This window comes from Solanum pennellii, chromosome 8 (genome assembly GCF_001406875.1).
Source record: "Solanum pennellii chromosome 8, SPENNV200".
Taxonomy (NCBI): domain Eukaryota; kingdom Viridiplantae; phylum Streptophyta; class Magnoliopsida; order Solanales; family Solanaceae; genus Solanum; species Solanum pennellii.
The window spans coordinates 55526599-55549702 of record NC_028644.1 but is presented as its reverse complement, the minus strand read 5'-3'; the positions used below and the strand labels follow the sequence as shown (position 1 = coordinate 55549702).

Genomic DNA, 23104 nt, shown 5'->3' with positions numbered 1-23104 from the left:
GGGGGGGGGGGGGGGGGGAATTAAGCTTAAAATGAAATCACTTTTTTACGTTTCAAGGCTCAAGCTTTCACTAATCTATGGTAATGACAACAATAACGACACATGAATAATGGAAGCAGAATCAACGAGGTGTTCTTTTGTTCGTTTTTGGCAGCTTTATAGAAATAGTTTAGAATTTGTTTATTAACTTCAAAATTAAATAATTATATTTACGTTTTATTTAGAATTTTAATGAAAAGAAATAAAAAGTAAAATTCATTGATAATTCAATTAGCTACTAAACCTAGATTTCTAATTAAGAATGTAATTTAATTAGCATAGACAATTAAAGAAACAAGTTAATAACTTAGAGTAATAATAAAATAGGAGTGTTTTATTAAAAATGATTGTAAAATGCAGCTGTGGGGATTTGGACCCACGCCTTAAGTGTTAGCAGGAGAGCCTCACACCGCTGGGCCACAACATCTTGATATGTTCAGGTGGGCCAACATATTAGATTTAACTGTTGCAAGTAGTATTTTACCTATATATACGTTATAATTTTCCGGCGAAGTGTGTCCAATTCCAATTGGATACCCTCGGGACATTGTAGCTCCGTCACTATATATATATATATATATATATATCAACATCTTAAATCTTAAACTACATACCAAATCAAACATCTTCACATAAAATGGGGCGGAGTAATAACTGAAGGCAAATAATACTTTACAATGAGTCACTGGTAAGGAAATATGAGATATTAAAAAGGGTCGTCGCACTGAATGGTATAGTTCTTCTTCTAATTCCACCACCCCACTTTCCATCTCCAACTTCTGATAACAAGTGTTTGGAGAAGTAACTGTATATCTTTTTTCATCGAACCAGGTAACAGGTAACTAGTATATGTCAATAATAGCACAACAGAATGAGGGGAGAAAATAAAGCAAAAAGGGGTTGGAATGAAGACAATAAAAAAGAATGTTAATGTAGTAAATAATGGGAAGAAAAACCTGGAAACTTTCAGGTCCAAGATAGCTCTGTAGCATCCGGATGACAGATGCACCTTTTCTATAACTAATTGCATCAAAAATTTCATCAATTTCTCCGGCATGATTGATGTCAACCTGGTAAGACAAAACAAGATTTGTATTAATTCTTAGGGTAGCACAACTAGTAGATATCCGTAATTGGAGAAAAAACACAAAATTGCATCTTGCATTTAGGCTTTAGCACAATACAAGAACCAGACCAGAAATTGCTCCATACCTCAATCGGGTGGGATTCTGCGAGCCCATCTAGACGAAGTCCCTCAGTGGCCTCTTCAAGAAACTGCGTCCAAATTTTCCATTCTGGAAACAAGCTGTCAGTCGCCAAATAACTTACCTGAATGACAACCAGAGAAAACTTATAATGAACAGCTTCACGACTCAGTCAAGCCAATGAACAAAAACATATACTTCTAAGAAAAGCAGCATACCCATGTTGCAAACCCCTCATTCAGCCATAGATGTGTCCACCATTCCATGGTTACAAGATTGCCAAACCACTGATGAGCAAGCTCATGAGCCACCACAGTTGCAACCTGAAGAAAACCAAAATTTTATTCAACACATCCAAAGATAGAATCAGTCGGTTTAATACCACGTGTCATAGGAAGCCAACCAACTTCCAACAAATATAGATTACCCTCTGCTTGTTAGCAGCGGCAGAATGCTTATCATCATAAAGCAATGCTGTTTCTCGGTATGTAACAAGACCATAATTTTCCATTGCGCCTGCAGCAAAATCAGGAATTGCAATCATGTCCAATTTGGGTAGTGAATATGGTGCACCAAAGTACCTGCGAGCATTTTACTCCACAAATTAGAATACATTTTCAAGCAGTTGTTTAGAAACCCCCATAATGGTACATTATCAATACAAAAATCTAGAAACTTTACTTCAGGGAAAAACTTCAAGTTTTACCCTCAGTGATCCCTCTTCTTCATTAGTTTTTCTTTTCCATAAATGAATGACAAAAACATATTTAATCAAAGTGATCCATACTCTTTGAAGAGAGGCAGCGTTTTGACAGCAACATGCAATGCAAAGTTTCCTTGATTTGCCTTGCCTACCTGACAGTATACTCGAACAGGAATTCCTGCACAAAAAAGCGATGTAATTTACCAACAAAAGATTATCAAAGGCATATTCACTAATGCCAGAATATGTACCATCAGATGTTTGATCCTCAACATAGTCGAATAAGCCAACCACAATTGCCACCAAGTATGTAGACATTATTGGAGACTCTTGATAATGAACTGTTTTAAGATTCCCCGTCACTTTTTCTTCTTCAACCGGCATGTTGGAGAGAGCTACCAGTTCTGATGGTACTTCAAGTGTAATTTTAAAGGTGGCCTGGATAGTTCATATCAAGTAAGACAAAGGAAAAAAAATTGAGTTCCTAATAGTATTAGAAGAACCAAATTCTGTAAGTAACAGAATAAAATACTTGACAAAGATTAAAAAAAGAAAAGAAGATTAGACCAAGTTCATGTGTGTTTTGTCACACTAATAGTTCACGTATGATAATTATATAACAAACAGCTGCCATCACTAGCAATTTAACATTACAGAGTAGATAAACAAAGACAGAAGTGCACAGGTGGAAACACCAAAGATAGTCATATGCTGACAATACCTTACAAGCAGGTTCATCCCAGCATGGAAAGCAACGTCTGGCATCAGCTGGTTCAAATTGAGTAACAGCCATATTCCGTTTCTCCCCATTATGTTCGTAGGTACTGCAAGAAGACAATAAAGACCGTTAAGTGATCTATAAATAGCACAATCAAAATGAAGTATTCTGAAAACAGAACTGCAACATTATCCTCTATTGTTTTTCTGTCAAACTAAGATCACTAAAAGACTACTACCAATTGACAGGGAAGGAAAATGTTGAATTGATATACTAGCTTCCTAATCAACAGGATACATCATAGAACTAATACAGTTAGGCCACAACAGAGTAAACAACTGACTTGCTAAGGTACCTTCCAGACAGAGCTTATGGAAGTAGGTATTACCTTTCCAATGACACTTACTTAATCAATCATCAGCCTAATATATTATAACAAGCAGATATATATTCTAGGTAAATATAAAAGATAAACAAAATGAACATGTTTTGTGAAGTTCAAGTGATGAGCCTAATATATTATAACAAGCAGATATAGATTCTAGGTAAACATAAAAGAGAACATCAAAATGAACATGTTTTCTGAAGTTCAAGTGAAGACTATTGGGGTCTTCCAAAAGCATAAACAAGATAATCCCAAATTCTATGATGGAAAAATCATGAACAATCAACAACCATCTATACTTGGGAAAATAAAATAAAGAGTCAACCACTAAAACAGAACTCAAACCAATTTTGTCAAAACTTAATACCTCCTGTAAAACCCTTTCATCCTGTCATTCAGTGTTCCTTCAAAAGCCAGACTGAGAACTCCAAAACCAACTGGCAAACTTTCTCCAAACTCCACCACCATTATCTCATCCTCTTCAATCAACCCCACTTCCAATGCCTCAAATACCTAAAAACATGTTCAATTAGTTTTATTTTTTTATCAAACCACTTTCTCTAACTTGTTCAAAAGAATCTTCACCTTGTTTGAAGATTTGAAATGAACAGTTTTGGGGTCAACAGAGAGTTCAGCGGCATTGAAAACAATGAATTTGGTGGGAGAGACAACATCAAGGGAGATGTCAACGGCGCCGGCGAACTTACAGGTGACAAGGTCGGGTTTCAACTTCAAATCATACCTCTTTGGAACAGCAAATTTGGGAAGACGAGATTGTCCTTTGAATTGATCGTAGTTTTTCTCCATTGTTCACTCAAGATTGTTGTGTTGAGAGGATTTCAGTATATCTATGTTATATAATGAAATTTTGGATCTGGATGAATTGATGGCAACTATGAGTATCAAGACCAAAAATGGTTTAATATTAGTTGTTAATATATTTTGGTGGATTAAAATGATCCCTAATGAATAATACATTCTTAACAAATAAGTTAAGAATATATGCTCCATTAAATTAAAAAATTATCTAATTTTTATAGCTAAAACATATAAAGAAATAAATCAACAACGTCTTAGCGGTCTTTATTACATTGATGTTTAGAGAATATAATTTATATCAAAAATACATACTCATGTTATATAAAGGCGGAATGGTCAGGTGGCCCCTTGTACTTGTATCAGTTTGTATAGTGAACTCTTCTAGCTAACATTTTGTCAACTAAACCCTTAAACTCCACCAAAATGATATATTTAAGCCCCTCCAACCATGTGTGTAGTTCACTCTCTTTTATTTAATTAACATGTCATATTCACTTAAGATATATTAATGTCACATCATAATTATTTCATAACTATTTTTAAAAATTATTAACCAAAATTATTTAATAAAATATAAAATAATAACATTTTAATTTATTATTGGCATTTCTAATCTTCTCTATTGTCACTATTTCACCACCAAACGAAAGTCATCGCCGGCGTCGTAAAATTCATTAAAATCCAACTATAAAATCCAATATAGCATTTTCAATTTTTTGGCATGGATAGCAATACAAACTGGTCGGAGAAGGTAGAGGATCTAGTCGATGCCAGAGAAATCGATGGAGCCATTGCGTCGTCTCCATTTTTGTCGGCGTGGTCTCCATTTTTGTCGGCGTCATCGCCATTTTTGCCGTCGAAATCAAAGTAACAACAATCTAAGCCACCTAACAACCACAATAACAACAATCTAAGCCACTGAATAACCAGATCTGACCAAACTTTTCATAATCCAATGTCAACTACTATTTCACACCCCAAATTGCTTACAAATATAAGAATAATTTTGACAGCAAAAGAAGTCAAGTTACTCATTTGAGATATTAACAACTATATTTATTCCACTAATTTTCTGATATTTTCTTTGCTTATTATGCTCAAAAAAAATTTGTCCAATTTCGTTTTTATTTTGGGTAACAAAAAATAAAAACAAAAAGAAAAACAAGAAAGAAGTTGGAAGGAGCGAGGAAAGGCAGAAAGAGAGAAATTGAGGTCTGGGATGGGAAGAACAGGGAAAGTGATGATTGAAGAGGAAAAAAAAAGGGCCATGGGAAAGAAGAAAGAAGTGAAAGAAAAATGAAGATAAATAACGATAGGGTGTGAATAAGAAAGAATAATGGGATTGGGGTTGGGGTGGGGGTGGGTTGGCTGAAAAAAAAAAAGTAGTGTGAGGAAAAAGATGGAGTTTTCTCCTTTTTAAATTTATTATTTTTTAAAAATAATTTTAATAATTTAAAAGTAAAATTTAAAATTTTAAACATCATATTCACTTGCCTTTACAGAGTGTGACTACACTATCTTGCCAAATCATTTATATTAATGTCACATAAGGATGATCAATAGTCAGAAGGGTTTAATATGTTGTATTATGTTGAGTATAAGGGTTCAGTTGACAAAATGTTAAGTAGAAGAGTCCACAATACAAACTGATACAAGTATAAGGGTATACCAGACCATTCTGCCTTATATAAATAAACAAAAAACATTCTTACATAATCAAAAAAGTTGCAAGATTCATTCTTTAGTCTATTATTTTATTAAGGCCTCATTTGTTTGCACTTAATGGAGGTCTGAATCTTAATCATTCACATTCAGTCTATTAAATACGTTTGATTTTTAGGTCAGAATCAGAATCATTCAGATTCAACCCATTAAGTTCATTTGTTTTATTTTTTAAAAAACCTCTTAATGGGTCTGAAGAGGTCTGGATGAACCAGATCTGTAGGAGACTCTTAATAACATTCAGCTCACTTGATAAGTTATCAAATAATAAATCACCACTTCTCTGCTTTGGGCTAAAAACTTTCTTACTTACTTTTCTCAATCAAACATTATCTTTTCCCTCTTGAACTTGTAAGTTTTCATAAATCCTTTCAAGTATCTTTTTATATTAATAATTTTCTTGTATTGACGCGTGTCAAAAATACTGGCTGCAATAATATTTTTGGTACATTGTGTTTATCAAGGTTTTTGAATGAAAAATAATTTTTATATTAATAATTTTCTTGTATTGACGTGTCAAGAACACCGATTGCAAAAATATTTTTGGTGTATTGTTGTTTATCAAAATTTTTGAATGAAAAAATAGTACTCCAAATCATGATTGTTAAAATTTTTTAATTTTCTTTTTATCAAAAGTGATATATTTTGTTGAAATAAAAATTTTATAATATTTTATTAATATAATGTTCAATTTCACTTGCACATTCAGATATTGAAAACAAACAAATTTAATTATTTAGTGTTCAGATTTAGAGACCACATCTTAACATTCGGATGTGTATTCAGATCAAAACATCAAATTTTAATGCAAATCTTAATATTCAGATGTGTATTCACATTTAGACCTTTTAATCATAATGAAAACAAATGAGGCCTAAGAAACTCATGCCACAAATAAAAAAAAAGTGTCAAGTCGAATGAATATATTTGACACGGTTAAACTAGTCAAGTTGGGTGATTTTTTAAATTTTTAGATATTGAGGAATGATGTTCAGACAAAATATATTTGAATTCTAAATATTCTTTGTAAAAAGTATGACCAAGTGCAACTCCAACTTCAAAAAATTTAATGAAGTAATAATTTTTTTATTTTCGTAACTAAACGCCTACGTAATTTCATTAAATTTTAAATATTTTTGTACATAAATGTGATTTGCATTATATAACGTTATGTATTTAATATTTTATTTTAAAAAATTTCTAAATAGTTGAGGGTAATATTTTTAAAATGAATTTTTTTATATAATCTTTTTTACCATCGGAACCTATTGTATAAATATTTCAAGACTATGTATTATTACAAGTTAATTTATTTGATGATTGAAAAAAAATATAAACTAACAACACAAAAAATCTAAATTCTGAGAATAAGAAATTCATTTCCTGTCGATATTCTTATTTTTTTTAGGTAACTTTTATCTTCTTGTCGTGGCTAAGATATGACCAACTCAAAAAAAATTATTGATTTAATTAGTTTCTTAATAAAAATAGAGTTAAGGATGATTTTTGTTATTTTTTAAATAGTATACAGATGTTTTTTGCTCATCTAGCTAATGTAAGGATTTACATTAATTAGATTTGAGTCATAATTAAGGAATGTTTTAGCCATTCAATATATTCTCTAATAAAAAATTATTTTATCGCCTATTACATTGAAATCAATACATGAGAAACGTCATGTCATTCTTTGATAGTTTGATCTAGTAAAACTCTTCTGTGTATATATTTTTACAATCGCTTTTGTTCTTTTCCAAAATATGCAATTCGCTCTTACATAACATTTTTATATATCATTTTGACCGTATTGCTTGATTCTTCAGTTGCATTTGTATTTCAAAATAAATGTTTAGAAAAACAACTTAATATGGTTATGAATATTACTATTAATATTTTATCTTAACAATTCTCCGAACTAATTATTTGGGGGCAATTCATAATTTTTTATCTATTGTAATACTTCTGTATAAGTATTTGTCAAAGTCAAACTGAAAATAGAGTGTTACAAATAAAAGTAATTTTAATATAATAATACTGTACTTTTGAAAAAATAACTTCAACGAACAATTATGAGCAGATGGTGACTATGAAGATAAAAGGTATGTGTTGATGTATATTATTTTGTTTGTGATATTTATGCCACTTTTTTAATTTCTTGATTGTGCTTCAATTTAATTGTTTTAAATTTTTTAAAAGATGAATTAATTATCTGAATATGTTAAATGTTTGCGTAAAGTCAAGTGTCTTTGAAAATAATTGGAGGAAAGTTGGGGATTTGTATTGTTAGTTATTTATTATGAAAGGTCGCTCTTAATTTATTTGAAAAGACTTGAATATGTCATCGAACTTTTAGAAAATATTCATTTATGCATCTATTAAAAGTTTGACTCATCTATGTCATTACTGTTAAAAAAAAGGCTTATTCATGCGCTTTTTTTTTTAACTCCGGTTTTGCAAAATTAGATTTACACCCCCAAACAAAGTTTAAGATTTTCAATTGGAGTTTTTGGACCAAATGTACACTTTTTGCTTCTTTTTCTTTAAGAACACCAAGAACATAAACAACTCTCAAATTTTCAACATTTTCAATTCTTCACGAAATTATATCAAATTTCGCCTACATCATTAATTTTTTTTTAAAAAAAAACTAAAATTCTAAAATTATTTGTTGAGTTAAAAGAATTTACCCGTATTAAAAAAAATCCAAAAACAAAAATTAGTCCTAAAATTTCAAAGTTTTGCTTTGATTTGTATTTTTGTACTTGTTTTTTAATTAGATCTTTGTTGCCTAGTGTTTATTTAGTCGATGTTCAAATTTTTAAATGATTTGAAGTTAAGAAGAAAATTCTACCATTAAAGAATGTTGAAGAAATTTTAAGTGGTTTTGTTGAGTTAGGTTGAATTCGAGCTCAAAAGATATTGAATTTCGGTATCTAGCTCTGTAACACCTCGGATTCAAGGTAGGTAAAAATTTCAGTTCTTTAGAAAATTTGATGACCAAACTGATGGACACCACCAATAGTCCATTGAATGGCACACAGACCGTAGGTAGGCCCTTTATTGGCCATACCAGCTATCCAAAAATGTAAGGTTTCATTACTTTTTCAACGAATCATCAAGAAGGTCCATCATTCAGCATCCGAGCCGTAAATAGATTTCTTAAGTGAGTCACAGAATTAGAAAAATTTAGAGGTCGAAAGTAGTGACCCACGACCGAGACCAACGACCTGTCGTTGGACCCATGGTCCATGGGTGAGCCCCGTTGACCAAAGCCTCAAGTTTCAGCCTCTGATCCCAAATGACACCCAACCAGAATGGTCCGTGGTCTGACCAACGGATCGTCGGTCCGGCCATCACTGGATGTCGGTAGTTATTTTCTTAGGGACTTTTGAGTCTTTTCCTAATTATTCTAGCCTAATATTATGTTGTTTTACCCTTACTTAGAAGTCCTATATAAGTGTTTTTAACCCCAAATTTCCCCAAGTGAAATCATTCTCTCAAATTCCTGAAAGAAGAACAAGTTTTTCTCTCCAAATAATTCTCTCTCTAGAAAGCTTGAAAAAGGAGTCATCATAGGGTTCCAAGGATCAAGCTTGCAATCATACAAATTCTTAAGGGCTTTGATAACCAAGGTATGATAGTCTTCATTCATAAAGCACTTTTCTCCATAAGTCCCTAAATTCTTCAATTTGAAAAGCTAGAATTTTCCCAATTGAGTTAGGGGTTTCTTTCATGAAACACCACGAAAATCTTATGACCTAAGCTAGAGCCTTACATGAGGTCTAATAACTTAAAATGGGTTAAAATGATGTTTCTAGACCTAATATAATGCAATTAACTTAGTTTAGAAGTAAAGCGTCAAGAAAGACCATGACGCTCGGGAACTAGTCTAGTTGAACTAGTATATGGCAGGGTTTTGTTGTTGAGATTTGGAGTGTAGTGTGAAGGTGAAATTGAGTATCAAGGGTTCCTACACCTAGATGGACATGTTTAGGGTCCAAAATTTTGAGTACGACTCGCCGAGGACCACCCTAAGGGTCCTTGAGAAGGACCTAAACGTTGGCCAAAAAGCTGTCAAACAGTAGCCATCCACGACCACCATTGACGGACCGTCAATGGTTTGACGGGGCGTGGATTGGCTTTGTGAGTTGAGACTTAGTATCCTCACCAAAAGCCTCCCCAGACCCCTCTCTGAATCAATTGGATGACCAGGACGGGCCGTCAATCCATCCGTGGATGGTGGCAATCATGGCCACCCGCAGCTCTGCAATATTTCAGCCATTTAAGGGGTGAATTGGTAAATTCGACTCACGTTCTAATTAAATTATGTATGGTTATTTTATCTATTTTAGGGTATTTCAAGATGATTAAAACATAGAAACCCTAAAGTAGAATCCATTCTTCAAAACTAAACCCTCCCCTCCCTAAAGTTCTCTCAAGATCACCAATAAGAAGAAGGGAAGGAGGAGGCAGCAACTAGGTCGAGTTTCACCAAGGTTTCAGGCTTAGTTTAAGGCTGTGATTAAAGGTATGTGAAGCTCATTCATCCATGGATTCTTCTATCCATGGAGCCCACATAGATATCCCTCAATTGTGAATCCAAAATACTCCAATGTAACTAAGGTTGTGATTACATTGTGGGTAAGACTTGTTTGTGATTCCAAAATAGTGGATAACATTCAATTATGTTTTAATTATGTTTATGTGATGATTATATGATGTTTCATGTGAATTCCTTGATGAACCCTAATATAGATTGATGAAGGTGATCATTGTGAGTTTAGGCCATTAGAGGCAAGATTGAAGGTTTTAAATTCATCTTATTTGTTTCAATTGTCTTGAATGTTAATTGATCATAGTTAGAATCATCTAAATATTAATCTACCTAGGCTTGATTGAATAAGAAGTATTTTGGCCTATAACGTTGGAATTGAACCTTTATGATCAAGTAAGACTTGAATCACCTAGTAATGAGAGATGTGATCAAATTACCTTGAAATCTAGGTATAAAAAAGAGATTAAGAAAGAAACCTTGAGAACAGGGTTTGTGATCATCACTACAACAAATTCGATTATCAGGGACAAATAATTTCGTCATTAATAAATCATATTTTGTCACTAAATTTTTTGTGTGACGAAAAATAGTTCGTCACTCAGTCTTCACTAAGTGTGTGTCTCTAAAAGTATACAAAGACGATTTAGTGTTTTGTCGCTAAAAGTATTATGTTAACTATAAAAAGAAAAAATCATCCCCAAATGCTTAAACATTTGTGACAAATTTATTTGTTGTAAAAAGTATAATTTTTTGTAGTTAATAGTATGCTTTGTCACTAAAAAGGTTATTACTACCGATAAAATTATATCGTCGCTAATTATTTTACTTCAATCAGTGACAAAATCAATCGTCTCTATAGTTATATGTATTTCGTAGTTAAACAAAATCTAATTTTGTCACTAAAGAAATCGTCTCTATCTCAATTTTTTTCAACCCTGGCCAGGAGATCGCACATTATGCTACCTTGGGGAATCAAACTCACAACCTTAAGGTTGGAAGTGAAGAGTGTTTACCATCAAACCAACTCACTCTTGTCGTTCATTTTTGTTTATTTTATACTTCATTCACTTCTTTCAAATTTAAAGTTTGTAGAAATAATTTATTATATGATTACTTATACTCATACACAAATGAATGAAATTTACCACCCACAATTTATTCAAATGTAGATTATATTTTAATTAAACTGTGTATTTTTAAAATATCTTTAAATATATACAGTACGATTATGTCAATTTTATTTCTTTATTTTTATAAATTTTAAAAATTATTCAATACAATAATAAATTTATTTAAAATCATACTTTTGGTTTTTAAAAAAATGAATAATCGATTCAAGTTGAACATAGATACCAATAACTATAGTACTTCATCATAATACATTTGAAATTCACGTTAGTTCATTTCTTTTATTTGTGCTTTCATTTTTTAATTTATTTCAATTTTGACACAAATGGAAAAAGTTAATAGAAATTCATGAAATATATTGCACCTTTATAAAGTCTAAGTTTGTAACTCGATGTTATTTTTGTGTAATTACTCTACGCACGTATGTGGAATTACTAGTAAATATGTACATATTTATAGACAGAAGCAAATAGACCGACTTGATCTATGTAGTTTACCAATTACAAATCAATAGACATGCACAAATATTAGCACTAAGACTTGACAAAAATTTTTTATCGTGCTTGTCAATGAAAGTGTATCAAATAATAAATAAAAGTGCTAAACCAACAAATATTAGTGATCTAGTGGTAGAACCGTGCCCAATCACAATACTTATAATCCGGAATGTATTTTTTAAATGATGCATTTTATAATTGCGTAATTTAAGAAAATTGATTTATTGAACTTTTTCGTTTTTACAAAATCGACTAAATTTATTGGTTTCAATATTTTCACTTGTCAATTAACGAGTGGACTATGTCTACTTCTTATCAAGCACTTGTATTATTCTTTCTGTAAGTTATCACTTGTAATTATGAACAATTGTAACAAAAAAATTGTATTTAGCTATGAATTTTTTTGTAGTAAATAGTTTTATTACTCACTGCAAATTTTAAGTCGTCGCTAATTAACACCTTACATATTTTATGACAATTTTTTTGTTATCACTAAATCATAGATTGATTAGAGACAATAAAATATTTGTCACCAATTATTTATATTATTAGTGATGAAATAAATGTCATAATTAAATATAAATTTTCATAGCTAAAATTTATAATATTTAACTACGAACTCTAATTTGTCGATATTGTAGCAACATATTTTTTTAGATGAAATTTTTTTGTGTCCAAAATTTAATAAATTATAATACAAAAATATTTTGTCATGAATTAGATACATTATTAGTGACAAAATAATGTGTTACTGATAACTTTAAATTCATGACTAACACTATTTAACAAATGACGCCAATTAATTTTTGGTGGAAAACATTAGTGGACAAAACTTTGCTACAATTTTTTATGTTTCGTCACTAAAAATATGTGTCTCATATATTTAAGCACAAAAAGTAAAATTTATCACTAAAAATGAATATTTAGTGACGAATTTGATGTCGTAGTTTGTCATAAATTACATACACTATTAGTGACAAAATAATGTGTCACCGCTAACTTTAAACTCGTGAGTAAAACTACTTAACAAAATGGCGCCAAATAATTTTTTGGTGGGAAACTTTAGTGGACAAAAATTTGCTACGAATTATTATTTTTCGTCACTAAAAGTATGTGTCCCATATATTTAAGCACAAAAAGTAAATTTTCTCACTAAAAGCGAATAATTAGTGACTAATTTGATGTCGTAGCTAATAATTTCGTAGCTATATATCATATTTGTTGTAGTGCATATAGATAGGGCTTTAGGGTGAGACTAATGTGATTTCCTAGTGATGTTATGGCTTTGAAAGTAAATTCTAAAAAGAGAATAGAAGTCTAATAGGTTGGGATATGATGAAAGGTCTATACTCACCTAACCTACCTTATGAAAGCTTGAATGTATGAAGTGATAGAATTACTTGAGCATGGCTAGATTATCAAGGACATCCTTCCATGAGAGAAAAGTGTTAAGCAAGGCTTAACAAGTAAACCTTGGAGTATATGCTTGACTCCAAGTGGATATGCCAATGATAAGGAGTGTCACACAAGAAAGGAACTGGACTCCAAGAAGAAAGGAGAGACACACCTAGTAGATGTGAGGACTATCCAAGTTTAAGGGGGAACTCTTACGTAGAAGAGTGTGGATTTTCCCAAAGTTAGGTTTCATGAGAGTGGATCCTTCATGTAGTTGAGTCAAGGTTTCCTAATAGAGATCTCCATATCCTATGAATTAAGACATGCTTGAGAAGCATCTCATAGTGTTCAAAAGCATAATGGACTAAGACATACTTAATGAAGTATCTCATAGTGTTCATGAGTGTAGATGAACTTAGACATACCAAAAGTGGTATCTCATACTGTTCATGAGGGTAGATGAACTTAGACATACCAAGGCGGTATCTCATAGTGTTCATGACTTTAGATGGACTTAGGCATACTTAAAGAAGTATCTCATAGGTCCATGGGAATAAGAAACTTAGACATACTTAATGAAGTATCTCCTAGGGTTCAACTTAATAATGAATAAAGATGTGCTTATGAGAGAGTACCTCATAGGGTTCTAAAGTTAAAGAGAGGAACTAGGTTCCAAACCAAAAAGAACTAGTAATAGGACCTAAAAGTAATACTTAACATGATTAGTATTGTGGGATGCTATGAGTGCATTGCACAAAATATGACTTAGGGTCACTAAAGAGAAGCCTTGAGATAGGACTGGACTAGAATTGCCTTTCCTAATTATAGTTGGTTAAATGAGAGAGATTCCTTAGTTAAGAGAGTGAAGTTATTGATAAGGCCAAAGTAGGATGGATATGACTAGGATGACTTCAAGGCTATGCTTAGTATGAAGGATAGTATGAGATGCCTTTCATGCATTGCACAAGTGTCTCTTGAGATTACTTAGAAGTATGGCACCCTTATAGCATAAAGAAGCTTTAGAATAGACCATGTATATAAAATATGTTAAGATAACATGAAAACCTAGGTCTTGACTATGAAGGTGGGCTATGATCAAGAATGACCAAACAGAGTTACTTAGCTTGGATGGTAGTATGTGATGTTATCCTTGCATTGCACAAGTATACTTGGAGGTGACTTGTGAAGTAGATGACTTGTAGTATGAAAGGTTTAGTGTTGAGGTGTGTAACCTTGTAGGTCTAAGTAGAGACCATGTGATTTAGGTAATGTTTCTCCCATGCTCAGTTACTATGTCTTAGGTTAACTTGTATTATATGATGCTTATGTTGGAGATTATGTTTATGATATGTTATTGTCTCTTATGCTTATGTCTTATGTTGACTAACCTTTGAGATTCTCTTATGATGTTGTGTTAGCTTTCATACTTAGTACCTTTGTGCTAACGCATATTGCCTACATTCTAACCAAATGCAGTGTTGGAGCTTTGAGTTGCTAGTTTCAAGGTTCTTGAAGAAGTGAAGAAGTGGTGAGTCCTCGTAGCTTCGAGGACAAACCTTTATGTTCCTTTATGTCTTTCATATTTTTTTTAGACTTTATGTGGGTTGCGTCCCAAGACTTTTATTCATGTCATTCATAGATGGTTTGAGACGATGATGTTAGAAAGACTTTCGCTTTATGAAATACTTTTCGAGTTATGTTTTAAAAAAAGTTTTAAATTCTTCCATATTTTCTATGCTTTTATATAATGAATGCTAAGGGCTTGAATAAGATCTCTTCGAGATCGAATACGTCATATTACGACCAGGGGGTGCTCTCAGGTCGTGACATTCTATGTCATGGGTTCTTTTGAATATTGATTTATTTGATTGTTTTATGATTATCAAGCATGAATTGTGATAATTACATGATTTTAAGGTGATTTTCCACGAGCCCATGCCTAACCCATGTTTTTTAGATTATGAAGATTGAAAGTGGTTTTGATTTTTGAAAAAAGAATTTTGAATTATGCATGTTCCTATGAAATTGATAAAAATGTTCTAAGGATGCTTTGAGAGTGGAGCATCAATGATATTGCTGTTGTGTTGTGAAAGGCATAAACACATAGAAGTAAGTATGTAAAGGTTTGCTCACATTGATGATTCTAAGGTTGATAGGTTTTCTCATCTAAAACGAATCAAAGTTAAGGAACTATTGTAATGAAACCCAGCTTAGGTTGGTAGTCCTAATTGTACCATTCCATGACATATGACTTAGCTTGGATTGACAATATGACATGCCCTTTCATGTATGATAAAGACAAGTTAAGAAAATGACTATTCCGTGAGATTGAGATGAAAGCTCTCCATTAGTAGAGGTCGGGTTTCTAGTAGCAATCTCGTTATCTCATATATACCTATGTGTCCCCACAGGATGATTGTCTTATATAGACATTAGCTAGTGGATCCATAATAGCTAGAAGTCCATGGTTTTACCTTGGCAAGTAGAACACCCCTTTTCGGTGCGAGCCACACATTGAATACTACGTTGATAGCTTACATGGTCTTATATGTCGGTTAAAGGTAAATCTCCCACAACGATGAATTAAGGTTACATCTAGAAGTATCTCACAAAGTTTGAAAGATATTAGCTTGCATTGACCATGTTTTATGACGTATGTTTCTCACTCTTTTACATCATGTTTTAGCTTGGTCATTGCATGTCATAAAAAACTCTTTTAAGCATGTTTTTATATGTTTTATGCATGGCTATCATACTTAGTGCATTTTTGTACTAACAGATACTCTTACGTACATTGTTTTTTCCAATGTAGGATCCGACGTTACATGTTCTCATATTCGTGGCTAGGAATCATCTTCAACTTTTACTTAATAGTGGTGAGCCCTCATGTTTCGATGACCATGATATTATTCAACTTTTATTTCTTTGTTTTTACTTTCAGTTGGGAACTTGATGTACAAGCTACGTCTCAATTTTCTTCTTATATACTAGATGACTTGTTCAGACGATGTTTAGATTTCTAATTAACTCTTATATGTTAGAAACCAAAGTAATAACCGAGTATTAATACAAAGAAGTGCAATAAAAAAAGATTAATCAGAAAACAGGCTTACCAAAAAGACAAACATCATATAATGAAAGCAACAACATAGCAAGAGATTTTGAAAAGAAATTCGTAGTGACAAAAGAAAGAACCAAAATAGTAGTAAGACGCAAAATAAGTGGAAAGGCAGAATATTAACGCGGATTTGTTACAATTGTACACATTTGAGTTGAAAGAACAAAGAAGCGAAGGATTTTTTTATTTTTATCTTTTAAGTTGAAGAAGTGAAGATTGAAAGGAAGTAAAATTTGCACTAATATTCTTTGTCTACGTGGAGTTTTTTTATTGCTTTGGTAGTATTGAGTACTCATACTTGTTAAATAGGAAGGATAACCTCGTCTGGATAACCTAGTCTACTTTTATTTTTGTGTTACATTTTTTAAAAGTTAATTTAATTAATTTTTAAAATTAAATTAGATTATATTAATTTGATATTTTTTAAAAATAAATTAAATATTCAAAAATTATATGAAAAATATTATAAATTATAATTTTTTAAAAATATTATGATAACTAAAATTGGACGAAGATAGTTCTTTATTGTCTTTGAGAATTAATTTTTGTATTAATGGACTTTTATATGGTCCGGTTGCAGTGCATATGTATTTCTTGTGTCCCAAAGAATAATTTAGTATTTTATAATTTTTTAAAAAAATTGAAAATGCTTATCTATCTAGAATTTTTTGTAATAATTAAATCGAATTTTTAAGGGTAAAAATGTCTTATAGGGAGCATTATTTTCAAAATGTACCATTCAAAATCAAATAGGAATTTCAATGCAGGCACATAATTACCGAATGAAAAATAAAAACAAAAATACATTTTGATAATTTATGTTCAAACTTTTATAATTTTCACTTTTATAATAATATATAATTATCATATTTCTCATAAGTCCACTAGTCAAGAATCTAACAAAGTTATCTTTAATTTAATTTAAACCTACATAAACAAGAAACAATTCCATCATAAATCAATTGCCATATGTGCTCTTATTTCAAAGCAATGGAGGAGTGAATTTTACCAAATGGTTACCCAAGTTAAGAGATTTGCCTTGAAATATCATTTATGTTTTATTTAGGACCAAAATATCACCCAACTATCACTATTTTCCTCCAAATATATTTGACAATTCAAAAGTATCATTCTCTCCTAGTTGGAATGACATGCCATTAAAGTCTTTTTTAATAATAGACTAATTTAATTCATTGAACTCATTTAACTAAAATAATGATTATATTATTTTTAATTTTTTAAATTAATTAATCAAGAATAACTTTTCATATTTAAAATCTTTTATCATAATTAAATTTTTTATTTTTTTATGTTATGCAGAATGCATTTTTAAAACGTACTATAATCTCATCAATTTTAAATACTAATAAACACATACATTCAAAAAATATTGATATACAAATCACTCATTAACACTAATTTACTTCAATTAATCATAAATTGTATAATAAATCAATAATATTAAAGATCGATTAATTATTAAAAAATAATTATTTGGGTGCTTTGAAATCCATATATATTTGTAATATCTTTTTTTAAAAGAAAATAGTAAGTGAATAATATTTATAGAAAATAAAATTTTGAACTTTATTTATCAGTATATTAATCTCATATAATATGTATACTATCAAATTAAATTAGTAAATTCAATTAATTATTATCTTATTTATTGATGTTTAATTGTATGAAAACTTATAATATAATATAATATAGAATAAAAGAATAAAAATAAAAATAAAAATAAAATTAAAAAAAGTAAAAATAATAATTTTCTTTTTCTTACCAACTTTTTTTAAATACTTTTATTAATTTTTTTTTAAAATTTTCAAATAATTTTTGTTAGGAATTTTAAAATTATCAGGTATTAATTATATACAGAGATTTTTTCATTGAATTTTGTTTGGTGACAATATATAAAGGTACTATACTTTTTAAATTACTTTTCTTATAATCTTCATAAATTCTCATGTAATTATATATTTATTTTGTAGAGACGTAAGTTTGATGAATTAAATAGGTCTATTATTTTTTTAAAATGATTATTTAATGACAAGGCATATCAACTAGAATTTAAGGAGACTTTTGAGGTATTTAGTATTTCTAATGGATAAAAAATATAATATTATTCACTTTCTTTTTTTTTCAAAAAAAATCGGAAGCATAAATTGCAAAATATACAAGTAATATTATTGTAATAGTTAATTGACCTTTGATATTATTGATTTATCATACAACTTGTGATTAATTGATGTAAATTAGCGTTAATGAGTGATTTGTATATAAGTATTTTTTTTGAATGTATGTGTTTATAAGTATTCAAAATTAATAAAATTATAGTACATTTTAAAAATGTATTCTTCATAACATAAAAAACAAAAAGTTTAATTTTGATAAAAGATTTTAAGTATGAAAATTTATTCTTAATAGATTAAAAATAAAGTAAAAATAATACGATCATTATTTTAGTTAAATAGGTTAAAAGAATTAAATTAGTCTATTATTAAAAAAAAGAGTTCAATGACATGTCATGCCAACTAGGAGAGAGTGATGATCTTAAAGTGCCAAGTATATTTGGAGGAAAAGTGATAGTTGAGTGACATTTTAATTCTAAATGAAACATAAATGATATTTTAAGACAATTCTCTTAACTTGGGTGACTATTTAGCGAATTGACTCCAACGCAATACACTTGATATTTTACCTACAACTTTGAATGATAATTTAACATCTGACAACATTGACCTTATCATATTTACCAATTGTTTTTCCCCTTTAACAAAATCATCTTATTGTGGACTATACATACAATGCACTAATTTGGTGAATCAAATCATTTTCTTAACAATATAATTAGAGTTAAAAGTGTGGTTATTTTATTTCTTAATTATGTATCACATTCTTAGTTGTGATTATTTTTGCAATAGCTATATTTTTAATAGTAGCCCTAAAAGTGGTTGTTTGTTAAAATCATCAGAATCTAGTTAAGGCTTAACCAAATCCAAATCCCCCCTTGATTTGCCGTTGAAGGAAGAAATGCAATTTTTCAAAATTGAACTTTAACTGCTCAGTTTCTGTGTAGATTCATGGATTTGTAGTAGCCATTAACATGGGAATCTTCAAGGAGAAGAAAAATGCATCTGGGTTAGCTACTTCACCTTGTGCTCAACTCAGAGAGGCTTACCATAATTGCTTCAACAGGTCAAAAATTCAAACTTTATGATAATATTATTCACCCCTTTTGGCTAATTTGTTGTTGTGGATCAAGAACAGTTAGTTTTCTTTAGATTATTGAATAGTTGATGTTTATCTAAAACCCTGAACCTTGAGATTGATGATGGGTTTCTCTGTAGGTGGTATTCTGACAAATTCTTGAAGGGTGAGTGGAATAAAGAGGAGTGTGTTATAGAGTGGAAGAAATACAGAGATTGTCTATCTGTGAGTTTTCTCTTCTTCGAATTCTAAGCTCAATAAGCTATTGAAAACAACCTCTCCACTTGTGGGATTTCACTGTTGTTGTTATGTATTTATTTTTGAAGTTACTTTTGTCATTAAAAAATTTCAGCAACATCTGGATGATAAGCATTTAAGTAGATTCTTGGAAGCTGATGGTGCTAATCAAAATGATTCAAAGAGCTCTGCTGGTGCTCCCAAGTAACACACAATTGAGCATCTTGAAGTACCATGAAAATGAAATGTGATTTAAAGTGAAGCATAATTAGAATGTTTTTGTAATTGTATTTGATGTCAAGTTGTGACATGTAATCAATCAATGAAAAAATACTCGAATTTTCCTCTGATTGAAAGGCTTTCCTGAGTTTTGCATGTAAGCTTTTGAGTAGAACTAGGCAAGCATGCTGCATAAAGCTGAAAGATTGTCTTGCAATAACAATGCTCCTATAGAAATTTTGACTCTTGATGAAATTTTAAGCTATGTATTGTTAGACTCTTATCTTAGTTAAATTGCTTGTGTTTTGTGATGTGTAAAGTATTAATATCATTTGAACTTGTTCTGCCCTTTAGACCAGTTGCATATGATACCATCAAAATTCTTGGAGAGTAAGAAAAAACAAAGCTGATAATGTTAGGTGAAGATAGTTTGGATATGTAATGAGAAAAGAAGAGATTTTGGGAATGAATTGTTTGATATTCCCTCAAGCGTGTTGTTTTTACATAATTCTTTACTAGTAATCCTATAAAGGAAAGTAGTTGCTGTTCCTATTTACACAATTAGGATTCTAAACCTTTCCTATGTATACAAGAAATGAGCTTTTGCAATATTAATAATTTCCTAATTCTTAATACTTCTCCTCTAGTTGGGGCATACACATTGTATGCTCCTAACTTGCCACAAAATGATTTTGTAAGAATATTTGCTAACTGATCATTGGAGTTAATGAAGTAGATGCACCCCAAATTTCAATTAACTTCTATATGCTCTGTGCTCTCATGAAACACATGATTCAAAGTAATATGTATTGCATCTTGATTGTCACATATCAGTTTCATGTGTGTATCTCTACCATACCTCCAGTCTTGGAGAAGTTATTTTAGCGATATAAGCTCACTTGAAGTCAAAGCCATTATGCTGTACTCTGCCTCTGCACTGGATCTAGCTTTTACGTCGTGCTTTTTGCTTTTCTAAGCTATCTGGTTTTCTCCAACTAGAACACAGAACTTGAAACAGGCCGAGGAGATCCTATACAATCTGCATCAGAATATCCAGTACTATTTGTGTCTCCTCTATTCTCATACAATGAACCTTGCCTGTCTGACCTTTGATATGACTTAAGATACAAATCAGTGCATTCAAATGACTGTCAAATGGAGTCCTGAAAAATTGGCTAACCACAGATGAAATGTCCAGCGTGTGATTGTAAGAATATAATTGAGCTTCCATTCAATCTCCAATTGGTGACCTGGATCTTTCAATGGCTCCTCCTGTCCATGCACAATCTTAATGTTTGGCTCCATAGGAGTATCAACTGGTCTGCAATTTAACATGCTAGTGTCTTCCAATGTCAAAAGCATATTTCCTATTTGAAATTGAAATTCCATGGCTGCATTGGGCCACTTCAATTCCTAGGAAGTATTTTAGTTTACAGAAATCTTTTGTCCGCAAGTGACTGCTAAGATGCTGCATAAGATGAATAACGCCTTCATGATCATCATCTATTATAACAATGTCATCCACAAAAGCAACCAAGAATATGTGTTTGCCATTATGAGAAATGTTTATAGAACACTGAGTGGTCAGCTTCACTCCAAAGCATGTCAAACTGTTGGAGAATTGTTCTAAACAGCCTGACATGCCCTTGGTGATTGGTTAGACCATAAAGAGATCTATGAAATTGACATATATAATCCAGATCCTCCCTAAGCGACATATCCTAGTGGTTGTTCCATCAAGGAAAGAATTCTTGATATCCAACTGATAGAAGGGGCATTTAAACATGGCCATGGAGTAAGCCGTGAACAAATACAATCTTCAGTAATGAAAAAAGGTATCACCATAATTAAGATCATAAATCTTAGAATATCCTTCGCATACCCAGTGACATTCAATTGTTCATTTTTCCCGGTGGTGAAGGAACTATCTCCCAAGTTCCATTATCATGTAGACACTCATTTCCTCCACCATAGCCTTCTTAGCTTTAGTATTTCTTGGTGATCCTTAAAGGAGAGTGAAGAGCTTGCATTTTATTTTATTTTTTGCATAAACTTGGGTACTTTGTTAAGTTTTATCTTGATGGAAATTGAAATAGAGACTGAAAATGATATCTACTGTTTGTTGTTCATCCACATTTGGATCTCTGCTTCCTTAGATATGAATTGACATATCACGACATGCTTTTAGAATTTATGATACTGTTTATAGTCGAAGAGACAGACTATTTTTAGTGGAGTAATTCCTGATACCTTACGTCTTTCCCCTTGATTTGGTGATTTCCAATGTAACCCATGCCCATATCCTTCCTCCAAGGGGAAACCTTTATTTGCCTCTCTACTTCCTTAGATTAATGGTGAGGTGGAGGGCCTCCCTTCATTCCAGATTTCGGCTTATACGTTCCTTGCTCAGAAACCTGTTCCTATATTTGCATTGATTCCATTGATTATGAGACACAGGTTTTGATGATGAACAGGATTCGATACTTTGAGCCTATAGCTAGGGTGAGTTTAGATGAATTCTATGATTACAACTCCGGTTTCCATGTTGTATGAGTCTTTGCAATGGGGTATTGGTTTTAGTCTGATGATCTCCCTTCAGCAATTCCTTTTGCAGCATGTTAAATATTTACTCAATTTATCTGCACAATCATTTTAATTCTTGAGTTTACTAATTTTTTTAAGGTAAGCAAGGAAGGTTTTTGAGTTTATTACTTTGCTCAACGTAACACTAAATCAAGCAGATGCTGTTTTTTTTGTCAACTTGCTTGCACTGAATATATAGTTAGACTGAACAACCACACTCTCCTTGGTTCACGTTTCCATTTGATGTTAGATTGGAAACATTTGCTAGAGTCACGCTTGTCACGTCTCTTTTCCGGTTCAAGTTCAGTAAAAACTTTTTGAATTAATGGACTGATGGTTTGACTTTATGACTTTATGCTCAATATTGTGGGAAAACTTAGTTACGATAAGGTAAGTTGTGCATTGTAGACTCCAGGGTAATGTCTTTTGATATCACAGGCAACAGGGTGATTGTAGTACCTACCTGTTTTCTTTTTAAAATACTTTTTATGAAACCAATATGATATTGGGATTTGGTCATGCAGAAATAGTACTTCAAGATCCATGTGTGTGTGTGTGGGGGGGGGGGGGGAAA

At 31.3% G+C, this 23104-nt stretch overlaps 2 protein-coding genes across 2 annotated transcripts in view; one reads left to right on the top strand and one right to left on the bottom strand.

The window, feature by feature from the left end:
- The window catches only part of LOC107028337 (aminopeptidase M1), a 9560-nt gene extending 5576 nt beyond the window's left edge, over window positions 1–3984 (bottom strand). The window contains exons 1-9 of the mRNA XM_015229367.2: window positions 3636–3984; window positions 3418–3563; window positions 2669–2771; window positions 2199–2385; window positions 2032–2125; window positions 1672–1825; window positions 1463–1567; window positions 1252–1368; window positions 996–1109 (exon numbers count right to left, since the gene is read on the bottom strand). Of these exons, the coding sequence (XP_015084853.1) occupies window positions 996–1109; window positions 1252–1368; window positions 1463–1567; window positions 1672–1825; window positions 2032–2125; window positions 2199–2385; window positions 2669–2771; window positions 3418–3563; window positions 3636–3857 (1242 nt within the window). The 5' untranslated portion in view covers window positions 3858–3984. The remainder of the gene's footprint in view (window positions 1–995; window positions 1110–1251; window positions 1369–1462; window positions 1568–1671; window positions 1826–2031; window positions 2126–2198; window positions 2386–2668; window positions 2772–3417; window positions 3564–3635) is intronic.
- A 15251-nt stretch (window positions 3985–19235) lies between these two features.
- On the top strand, window positions 19236–20241 carry LOC107028339 (uncharacterized protein At4g33100). The gene is made up of 3 exons (XM_015229369.2): window positions 19236–19479; window positions 19632–19716; window positions 19844–20241. Exons 1-3 carry the CDS (start codon window positions 19388–19390, stop codon window positions 19934–19936), a joined length of 270 nt encoding a protein of 89 aa, XP_015084855.1. The 5' UTR covers window positions 19236–19387; the 3' UTR covers window positions 19937–20241.
- The last annotated feature ends 2863 nt before the right edge of the window (window positions 20242–23104 follow it).